This window comes from Grus americana, chromosome Z, assembly GCF_028858705.1.
Source record: "Grus americana isolate bGruAme1 chromosome Z, bGruAme1.mat, whole genome shotgun sequence".
Lineage (NCBI taxonomy): Eukaryota > Metazoa > Chordata > Aves > Gruiformes > Gruidae > Grus > Grus americana.
This window is the reverse complement of record NC_072891.1, coordinates 49,264,230-49,276,336: the sequence shown is the minus strand read 5'-3', so window position 1 is coordinate 49,276,336 and position 12,107 is coordinate 49,264,230. Positions and strand designations below refer to the sequence as shown.

At 35.9% G+C, this 12,107-nt stretch overlaps 1 protein-coding gene across 6 annotated transcripts in view; it reads right to left on the bottom strand.

Moving 5' to 3' along the window:
• Positions 1–12,107, bottom strand: part of SPIN1 (spindlin 1) — a 58,837-nt gene that overhangs the window by 11,859 nt on the left and 34,871 nt on the right. For all 6 annotated transcript variants that reach the window (XM_054809262.1, XM_054809266.1, XM_054809267.1 and 3 more), the window contains 2 exons: positions 10,903–11,128; positions 1,569–1,617 (listed from right to left, as the gene is read on the bottom strand). In XM_054809262.1, coding sequence (XP_054665237.1) covers positions 1,569–1,617; positions 10,903–10,954 — 101 coding nt within the window. In that variant the 5' untranslated portion in view covers positions 10,955–11,128. The remainder of the gene's footprint in view (positions 1–1,568; positions 1,618–10,902; positions 11,129–12,107) is intronic.

Genomic DNA, 12,107 nt, shown 5'->3' with positions numbered 1-12,107 from the left:
TCTGCCACACACCTTCTGAAGCTGGTTTATAAACTCCTCGATGGCCTTCGAGTGCCAGTAGGCTTGTTCCTCTTTTTCTTTAAATGAGGAGTAACTAAATAAACAACTAAATCAGTGACAAAGTATGCATTACTAACTTATAGTCTACCATAAGAGCTCAGAGTAGTATCAGCGTATCATTACATGGTTATTCATATCCTACTTTTTTATGGTAAACTACTATGGTCTACTACTCTGCCTCACTCTCAGACAAGTCAGTGAGCAGCACACAAGAAATCAGTTTTGTTTGGTGCAAAAAACCTTCACTAAATAATTAATAAACAATTGAACTAAGCTAAATTAACATAAAACTAGGCTGGATGCTTAAGTTAAATGCCTCAAAATCACGTCACTTAGGATCAAAACTTCTTATGCCCCATAAAAGCCTTTATGCTAACAAATTTACAGCCTTTTTAGATATTTAAATAAGTGTATTTCACCACAACAATAAAGACAAATCTAGCCACCCTCAAGTACAAAAGGCAACCCACCTCTGATAGTCTTCCCATCATACACTCCTTTCTCTGAGCGGTTGAAAGAGAACAAGAGAAATTAAGTTTTAACCAACTCTACCTGCCCCTAGACAAATAAATGTTTCTCTTTGCCTTCTATGAAGATAGACAAGAATGGATAATGATGAGCTTGTGGAATGGATTAGAGTAGTTTTACATCAGGTGTTCTCTCTGGGAAACAGTTAACACTGTTAGCAGTGATTAACTACGTTAATTGTCGAAAATACACCTGCCAAACAAATTGCTTTCGACTGATGCACAACTGTATGACTTTACACTTAAAATACAAATAGTAACATTTTAGTAAGTTTCACACTTACTCAGCTTAGATTTCTCCCACCAGATATGGTATCTTGCTGTTTGACAGTAAGACCAATTATGCCCAGAACATTACCTCTGTTTTCAAACAACTACTCACCAGTGGTCAGCTGCTACTATTTAAAAACGTTGTAGAAGGGAAAAGCACATGCCATGAATGTGTAGGATAAGCAGGCATCCTTCACACACGAATAGCAGCCTCCTTACAGAAGTATTTCAGTATATTCTTTATTTTAGAAAGGTGAAAAATCCTTTTCAAAACTACCATTGTAGTGAATATAAGATTAGGTATTTCTAAGATTATTTCAAGACTGAGTCATCAGTAAGCATGCTTTGCAGTTTTTATTGGCCTTTTGACAATGCATGAACTCTGTGCCAGGGAACAGAGATCCTACAGTAGACGTGGCTAATTTCTTGCTCGCAGCTCCTTCTCTCTGAATTCCAGAAAGAATTGCAAAACTGTATTCAAGGATAATTTCATATTAACAGTCAAAATGATATTTAAAACTCTATTTGTGGGGCATTCTTTCCTATCACCCTCCTGAAAGAATTAGAAGTCTGTCTCTACACACATATACAGACCGAGTATTATTCCACATGATTTTCAAGAACAAAGTGAGAGGAACAATACAGATATATTTCTAGAACAGTACTTCCAGTTACGGAGAGCTGTACTTTGTAAAAATATTAACAACTTACTTGTGGGAAGTTCTTTTCTTCATCATGCTGGCAGACACTCCTGCATGACCTACAATATAAAGGATGACGGAATTAGTGAAAAATAAAATGTGTATGTAATACCAAAAAAGCCATCTTGTATAAAAGTTTTCCTTTCGAATGTTAAAATGTAAAGAACCCAAACATTTCATGTTATGACTGATCAATGAACTGCTACAACGGGAGAAGGGTCTGCAGAGACAGACACAGGCTACGTGCTCTTGAAGCTCAGGGATGAACAGAAGGAGTGACTGACCACAACTATTGAAAAGAAAGCTGAACTTAACACAACAGGGACCCGTGTGGTCTTTGTTCTAGGAAAATGGCTGTAACAGTTGAGATGATCAATCATCTACAACAGTTAAGTTAATCAATTGGCTGTGTAACTTTTCATCCCTGAATGTTGTTGCTGTGCTAAATCTGAATGCTGTGTAATGCTGAATATCTTCAGTAGGTGCTAAAACGTTAAACCCTCCTTGTCTGCAATATCCCAAAGAACTGGTCGAAGTACTGGACTGACACACGTGTAACAATGTCTCACGTGTATGTAGAAACATGCCCCTAATTTCAACTATGGATGCTTAAATTAACACCTACAGACAAATATTGGAGTTTCTCTATAGGTCTAAACAAACCAATTCTTTTAAATTTAACACCATGTGCATGTTCCAAGCATAGCTTTGGAATGTATATGTTGAAAACTTTCATTATAGTAGTAGCGTCACATGAGAGAGTCAAGCACTAAAAGTACAATTAACCTTCAAAGTCTTCATAAATATCTTAATATTTGCATTTTCATGTGCAAAACTAAAGAGGACATATAAATAGTTACAGAAATGGCATAATTAAAATAATACTACATCTTCTGATTACAACAGTCAAGCTTGTATCAAATCCTCAAGAATCTGCATTTCCTTCTGTAATGACATCTGAAATGTTTGTGTTTCAAAAATTAAGCCTTACATGCCAATTACTACAGTAAACGATCTATTTGCAATTTTTGACTGTTATAAGACCAAGTAATTAAACTGCAAGTTTATAAGAACTATTAGATGGAAGTTAAAAAAAATCCACCCAATATCACGAAAAGCTTGATTACAAACCCAAAAGACTTTGGGACTTGACTACAACTACAAGCTTTCTGATCATATTGTCAGTTACCTCTTCTGCATTTGAGGTGGCTGTGTTCTATTAATACAAAAAATAATAAAACATGTTTTATTAAAAATATGGTAGTTATTAAAAACAAAATACTTAGAAAAATAAACCTGTTCTTATAAAGCAGAGGAACTGCATCATCAGAACATGACCACACACATTTTATGTTTTACATTACTGTAGGCTGATGAGACGAAGCTTATCAGCTCAAATAGTTAAAAACACTACAGAAATAACACCCACATATTCTGCAGAATGGTTCAACACAAAACTTGCTTTCTATCCTCCGCTCAAGGACTCTGAACCTGTGTATGAGAAGGGAAGTCCAAAGCATTTAGTCTTCCAAAGCCTTCGGAAGTGAAGAATAGGAACTCTAGACATACACACAAAGAAGATTTACTACAGAAGCGGCAATAAACAGAAAGGAGAAGCTATGCAGACCTCTAGAAATAGACGTCTGTTTGCCCTGTTCACTAACTTCTCACCTTGGGAACCTTGTATTTTTCATAGGATTCAACTTGTTTGTTTCTGTAGTGAGCTCTAAATCAGAGACAACTAAGCACTGCTCAGCTTTTTACGTGAGTCAGTACCCTAAGAAAGCTCCCAGTAAAGTTATGGCATTTGGATGTTTAATACAAATGTAACAAGATTTCAAGAAGGTACAATATCAAGTATTTGAAGATCCTAGGACAAACCCACTCTTGTAATGACTGCAAGCCTATTTGCCAGAATTCACCTTTGTATTTGGCATTGAGTTCCATAATGCCTCAAGGAGATGCAAACTCCTTCTAAAGACATCTCAGGTTATACTATTGAGTTGTGTAACACTTCGTTTGGCTAGACAGTTGCATAAATTATAGCAAGATTTCACTGAATCATGAACATTTCTGTCCCCTACAGCAGCTCTAAAAATGGGGATGAAACAGCACAGAATCCTTACATTTAGCATATTCTAGTAACAAGGTCAAAATCAGAATTATCTGATAAACCTGCCTGAATCTTTCTTTGTCTGGGATAATTCCTTCAGCAATAGTTTTTTCCACTGCTACTTGAAAGCTGCAAGAACTCTCTGAGCTACTCATAGGGTTAAAGTTCAGAGTTTGGAACGGTATCTAAACTTCAGTGGTACGGGGGGAGGAGGAGCAGGATGACACAGAGAGATGGAAGCATTCAAGATTTCAACAGTACCCCTTTACTATTTATCACTTGGGACAGCATCTTCCTTACTGCTAACGCTATATACTCAAAGAGTACACCCATAATCCTTGCAATCTTCAGTGACCATTTTGAAATCAAGACAATTAAAGAAGCCAACTTAAGCAGTTTATGCACATGTAACAGTAAGACAGCCTGATGTAGCAGTTGGATTGTTAAACACACACACACACATGTGCATCCTCCCCCACCACACCCCCAAATTTCACTGCCTGATCCCCTTTCAGTCACCGAAAAACAAGGATGATGTCCAGGTTAAATGGTAGTAGCACACCAGAACCTTTTCAAACTGCTTTTTCTCCCATTTATTATCAAAACTGCTAAAACAATTACAGATACTGATTTATAAAAAAAATAATAAAAACACCAAGCAAATGCAGTTTTTATACCTTAGGAAACTAGTTCCACACTTGAAGACCATATATTACATAATGCTGTAACCCTCAAAATTGCATCAGTAAGATGTATGTACACACTTCTATCTGTTCAACAGCAGCGAATGCAAGACCATTTCCCTAACAGGAGCCTACAATGAAGTCCAGTGATGGCACAAAAAGACAGTATGTTCCAACAGACACAAGCACCAGTAGTAAAAATATAAGAAGTATGCTGAACAGTCTCTGTCACACAGAGGAATATCTATGGACCAACAAGCACCTCTAACTATTATCTCTTCCTTGCAAAATATCATCTGACCCATGCCAAGATAAAACATTTGTTTCAAGCAGCTAATGCAAAGTAGTCTTTGAATGGCTGCAAAAACTATTATTTTGAACTGGTAAAGTCCATTATAACCAATTTACAAGAAAAATATTTATAAAAGTTGTTCATTTTTTCTTTTCCCTACAGGAATTACAAAATTAATTGGAAATACTAAAATTCCTCTGATGTGTGAAGATATCTTAAGTCCTGTGTATTTTGCTTTCTTGCAAGATTAGAGCAAGTGAAGCTACCAGAAAATAAAAGACATAAAACTTTCTTTATATGGCAAGAAATCAGCTTTGCAGAAGACTCTTCTTTCCCAGTTTAGAATTGCCAAGAGCTTGTAGAGTTTCTTTACAGAGATATTTATTTGTAAGTGCATGACACTTTAATGAGTGATACCTATGGTGTCGTATTGCTATGTGTTAATGACTTAAAACATTCTTTGAGAGAAAGTAAATTTTTTTAAACTACCTTTTAACATACACATGTATTGCTGATCTTCGCCTTCACCTAGTGGTTGTGTAACATAACAAAGCAGTAACCTGGCTTATACAAATTCTCCTGACACCTCCAGTACTATCTAAACAGCTTGGGATAGAAACCTAACTAGCATTAGTCACTTTCTGTCAAGTGCCCAGTTCAAAGCAGAAAGGCACTTAAAAAATCCCAAGCATTTTGAGGGCAGTATCTTCACACAAATCTTTCAAAAGAAAGAAACCCAAACATCTGCATTCAAGTGTCCAGGGGTTAAGAACAGTTTGGTCACAAGCACAATGTGACTTCAAAGATGTTAATACTAATTAAAGAACAATAAAGGAGAGTTATTACATTCTATACAACATGAATGGCTTTAAATTCACATTCTTTACCTCCTTTTATCTATGGAAAGACAAGTTCTAACTAGAACACTCCATAGAATTCCATATTTTAGATAACACTCAAAATACTGTGTACAACTAAATTGCCCTGAACATACAAATAGAAAAAAAATAACACTGAACAAAAATCAAAGTAAATGCATTAGTTTTAGTCGTCTTTGTAACAAGGAGCGAAGACTCAAACTATGATGGATCTGAGGAAGGAGAAAATATTTTTACCTCAATCAGTTATATATGAGTACAGAAATACTTTTTTTTGTAATAGAAAGTGAACACTAACTTCCAATTAGTGGAAGCAACAGAATTAAGCATTTAATTGTCACATGGTCTGTGTGTTTTTTGAGGCTTGGTTAATTTTGCTTAAAACAGATCCTTAAAATTCAACAGCAAAACTAGAAACCATGTTTCTGAATACTTCTACTTCAGTCAAAGACAGGCAAAAAGGATAAGACAAGACACACTAAAACAAATGTTCTTTCAGGATGTTGACTCCAAGTGAAGTACACATGTCACTTCAACCGAGAGGTACAGGAGGAGAGAATAGGGAGGAGGATGGGAGAAAGCTTCTGGCAATGTTTTTATTATTGTCACATCAGATAGCACCCTCCATTCAATCCATGAAAATCAGACTCTTCAAAAGACACCACAATATCTTATTTCTCTGAATATCCTGTGTTTACATCAAGCAGCAAAAGCTGGATGTTTCTAAGTTATACTTCAGAATCTTTACAGCAGTAATCCCACAGGAATTGTTCTGTATCTGGAGGCTATTTCAGAACTACTTTCAGGGACCCTTCAAAGTGCTTATTCACACCTAGTATTGCCCAACCTCAACTTAAAAGAGTTTGGGGAAGGAAGAGAGTTCTTCTAACCAAAGTAGACATGAAATACAGAGATAAAATGAATTCTGACTCTGCCAGAAGATTTCACTGCAATCCTAAGCAAATCACATCCAGGAGTGGGTTCTCTTTTCTTAGTTCACAGAGACAGTACTGAAACAACTTACACTTGCTTTTAAATGGGAAAAAACTACAAAAGCTTGTATATGACTTACTGTTTCCTAGTTCTTCACTAAGAAATTACTTTGTTTTCAAACCATCCAGTAAAGGCATTCAATTGTTCCTGACCATCAGGCAGTTTGGTGGGATCCTGTACCTCTGAGAGACAACTGCTAGGAAGGACTCTAGAAGACCATGCCTTTCACTTATATGTCATTAAACAGGTGACCCCCAGACTAAAAAAGGACAAATGTAAGTGTAAATACAAGGGCAATCACAACTTATTTTACAATCAATTATCCTATATAATGTTAATGAAGGAAAAAATGATCTGTATTCTCCTATCTTGGAGACAGTCATACACTAATTAGAGAGACAGGCACACTGCCATACACAGGAGCAGCTGGCTGATCTACTGAAACTATATCCTGGAAAGCAACTCTATACTTTGACAAACTCATAGACGTTGTAGCTATGTACTCTACTGTTGCGAAAAAAGAAAAAGTCTAGCTTTCCTTCTTTTCTCCATCTTCAATTCTACCCTTTATTTCTCAAGATGGAATTATGAGTATGTTTTCCAGTAGAGACAGATTTTAAAAACCTAGATATTTTAACCAAATGTACGTCTTCCTTTACACCTACTCTACAGCAAATAAAAGCATTTCCTCTGTAAGCAGACAGACAGTACAGATGAAAATTAGCCTTTTTAAAGAAGCCATGACACCTGTAATGTCACTGATCGATAAGTCTCTACAATTGGATGAAATCAAAGTCAATTGCAAAAAGCTTCGGTATTGCATTAATTTTTGTAACAATAATCATATTGGCCTATGTGAATACCTGACACAACCACTAGTTTATCTATACTGCCAGATAGGTTTTTGTAGTCTGTACATGATCCAAAAATCTCCTGGAATTCCATGATTATATGATTTTACATGATTAAGAGATCAATCATAGACTTTGTAAGCTATTTTCATACTTTCACCCTATTTTTTAATCAGAAGGAAAAATGAAAACTAGGTTGCTCAGAGAGGTTGTGGAGTCTCCTTCTCTGGAGATATTCAAAATCCCCCTGGACGCGATCCTGTGCAACCTGCTCTAGGTGATCCTGCTTTAGCAGGGGAACTAGACTAGGTGATCTCCAGAGGTCCCTTCCAACTCCTACTGTTCTGTGATTCTGTAAATAATATATAAGAAAGAATATACTAATGCTGTATTATCTGTTCCCAGATGACAGCACTCAATCCCGCTGTTTATGTCATTACTAAATAGTACTGGTCCCAGTACAGACCCTTTAGGGACACCACTCATTACTGGTTTTCAGTTGGAGATTGAGCTGTTGACTGTAACTCTTTAGATGCAGCCAATCAGTCAATCCTTACCCATATAACAGTCCATCCATCAATCCTGTATCTCTCCAATTATGTAGGAAACAAATACCATACTCACCCCCCACTGTTACTGTCATTAGAAATTATTACAAATACAGTAATTGTCAAGTTCAGTAGTCACTTAGCTAAGGTAAATCCTTAACACTCCCAATGAAGGAAAAAAAAACACCCAACCCAAAACATCACCATGACCACTTTTAAAAGTCTATAAAGGGTCACAAGATCACTGACACGTAGTTAATCTGAACACATAGAACGCTGCCACAGCTGCAGGATTAAAAGTCATTCTTCCCTAGCAAATAAATTTTTAACATAAAACTAAAGATGAGTATCTTTTCACCTGTTAATAATCAAATTCTCCTTCTGAAAATAAGAGGTAGAGTTGCCACCTAAACCATTCTGTCACTACCTGGTTGCACTTTTGATGGCTTTCTCTCCCAGAGACACTTTTCCAAAATAAAAAACTCCAAACGACTAACTTGCTATAACCTTAATTTATATCACATTACAAGGCCTCTCTTCCAGCCATCAAAATAATCATTTTATAAACTCTCATGAATTCAAGTACTGCATTTGCTGTTCTTTTCAAAGGAAGAATTTGACTGCTAGCAGTGGAACTACTGCTGTGATAAACAAAAGTTCTGTCTCTCTTGCTCAGCAATAACAGCTGCCTGCTGCACTCTTTCCTAATGCATATCCATAATCAAGAAATAAACGTCAGATAATTCCAAGCCTTCCCTCCCCCCACCACACCCCTCAAAAAAAAAAAAGAGCATAAAAGCTCTGTAGCCTCAGACCACCAAATACGATCAGGAGGAGCAACAACAGCAAGGAGATCAGCAGCTGTCTTGTAATAGCTGGAGGCTGAAAGCTGGTAACACCCAAGTCTATGCTATAACTATGCCAGCAGTTGAGGCAGACCAAATGTGTATGATTTATGGCTAGTATTTAAATGACAGTGATGGCACATTAATCAAATAAACAGAAGTTAAGGAAGGACTTCTGAGTTAAGATTAAAAAACTTCACAGAGAAAGAGATAAAGACAAATTGTAACTGTTGTATAGGCATATTAAAAAGCAAAAGTGTGTCAATTTTAATGACAATTTGGCATGGTGCAAGTTATAGGGCAACCTATAATGAACAAATAATGGGAAATGTGACTCTTCAACATAAGTCTATGGATTCTGTCTTTTTTTTTTTTAAGTCAAAAGAACAAATAGGAAGCAAAATTTTCTTCTCAACTTATTTAAATAAAATGTCCTAGCTTAACTTTTTTGGTTTTCAGAAAGAAAACCCAGCCTCACAATCAACCTCTATATAAGTTTCATGTTATGACACTTCAAATCTGTGCTGTAGTTTTGTTGTTCATCGCATGTCACATTGAAGTCATTAGAAAAAATTCTTCAAACAGTTGCCTTAAAAATCTAGTGTCCAAATTCACTGAACTTGGGCTCGGTGCCCAGCTAATGCTTAGAAGTAAACAAGACTGAAATTAAGTACCAGGTCAAAGCCTGCTCTCCTTTCTTTTCTCTTCCAAACACAATTCTACTCCCACAGGGATTCTGCTAGTGTCAAGAGGAAGGATGACTCATAAGTTGATGGAATGAAAACTCACTGAACCAAGTGTTTAAGACTTTGTACTGTGTTTCTCCTTTGAAACCATCTATTAAAAATGTGCTGAAGTTACCTTTGAAATCAGTAGATGTTTCAAATGAGTGACAGCAAATTAACATTAATGTAAGCTAATCACAGGTAAGCACAGTTTGGAAAGCTTCCAAACTATTTCAGAGAAATTTTCCACTATCAGTTGCTTCAGTTCTCAATGAACTGGATGAGTATTTGAAAGCACCAGAATGGACTATTACTTGGGTATTTTAAAAGTTATCTGAGCTTTCCCAATTACACATGACAGTTTCTTCAGATTTTTAGAAAAGCACCAATTCATAATGGCTGGTGATGCAAAATAGGAAGGGTGCTCCCCTTCCCCTCTAAATAACCCACAAAGTAATTTCATAACAGAAATGACTGAATATACAAAACAATTTACATTACTTAAATAATTTAAACTAAAAAGTAACTAATTGAACAGAAGAATGAACAACATTCATCTGTAACCTATTCATCCTCAAAACGCTACTCTGTAGAATTCCTAAACTGCAAATAACAACTTCCAGTCCCTGTCCTACACTAGTCCAGACAGAATACGCAACTGAACCAAAATCTAGCTTAATTTATACAGAACCAAGTATCAACCTACAAAACAATTCTTTGTTAGTCACTTGATGGTTTTTTGCATCATTGCTAATAATTCTTACTACAGAGCACACAAGACTGAGATTCACTAGTCTTTCAAGCTGCAAAACTTTGAATAAGCCTAACTAGTCATAAAAGGATCAACGCTTACTCACATTTTGCATTTCTCTGAATAAAAAATTGCTTTAAAATACATTGACTAACCTATTTCAGTTTAGAGAGCACACACATTAGAACATTATTTGCATTTTTGTAGTGTTTTCAAGATATTCTCTTTTACAATTACTAGCTGATCAGCTTCTTTAAAACCATGAAGTTTTACTCTAAGTTATAAATATATGGTGAATAAATTTGTTTCAGGACTTGAGATAAACAAGAGAAATTCTCCCCTTAATATGTCAATACAATCCTACAACAAAATTGATTTGGTTCCTTTACAGAATTGTATGTAACTTACAGTTCTAATAAAACTTTGATATTATAGTCTATATTAAACACTTTCTATATGTATATCTGTACTGCTAAATTAAATTTACATATTCCTTTTCAATTCATCAGCTTCTGTAACAATAATAAACGTTCTTTTAAGACAGGAAGGATAACACCTTCACAAAACCTTCAACGTAACATTAAAAAAAAAAAAATCCTATTATAAAAGTAAGAACACCTTTTACCCACTAAAACCAAACAAAACCATCCAGAAAAACACCTCACCTGCATCAGCTCTGGACCGCTGACCTGGTGATTTTCCAAATGGGGTCTTCATTCATCTGTGTTTAAGTGAGCAGCAAAGCTGCTGGACTAGGGTGAAAATCCAGTTCTTCTCAACTCCCAGGATATCTTCTTATTCTTGGAATAAGACAACTACTTATTAATCCACTCTTCAATCATGAATTTGTCCTTCCTCAAATGTAGAAGATGCACTTTCAATTACAGTACTCTGAAAAACAAAACAGGTAAAATATAAATGGTTTGATTCGAGACTTGGTTAAGATAAGCATTAATTGACTTGGTTAGGATAAAAATATTTTGTTTCACTTTAATGCTTGTTTTCATACTCAACAGAAGTTCCTTCATATTCTGTTACTCTGAGAACATTCAGCAAACAGAGAGCATATAGGCAAGACAGCAAAACAAATACTAGGGCTGCTACTTTTCCCTAATAGTCATAGGCAAGTTCCGTGTCACATCAAAGTCAACTACATACAGAAAGGAAAGATTCTTAAAAAATACTGAGCTTAGTACTGGGAAGAATGACTACCAGCTTCAAAGAAACTGTACTACCTTCACCGAAGTAAAGCCCAAATCAACTATTTACATGTATTATAAACAAAACATGGTCACACCCACATAGCAGAACAAATTTGCTTCACAGAAGTTATAAAAAATTATGCTGAAAAAATCCAACACGTAAAAGGTACCAAAACACTGATTCCACTGCAATGACTACTCAAGCCACCAATTTGTTGAGTAAGTAATCAGTTCATAGAAGATCTGCAGAAGTTTTTGGTGACTCTCTACACCAAAACTCATCAGATTCCTAAAACATTTACTCATCATGTTCCTCTAGATGAGGGAGATAAGTGAGACAACTTTAAGTCCTTTTCAGGATTTAACTACAGAAACTTGTGATCATGTGAAAATTTGAAGAATTACAGGTTAATTTATTTCAGATTAACATTTTTGGACAGGAAACGTTTATCCAGATTAATCCATTACTTCAGTGCTGCACATGGCTAAGACCATGAGGTCAGATCATCCGTTTAGCCTCATGTCCGTGAGAAATGTCACTTCTGTAATGTGTTAATCAGTTCTGGTCTTCCTTCTTTTCCTTCAGTTTTGGAACCTGCTGTCTGTTGTCATACAGGGGTTAAAAACGGGAATGCTCCTAACTAGCGATCCAGCCCAGGGAAAAAGCA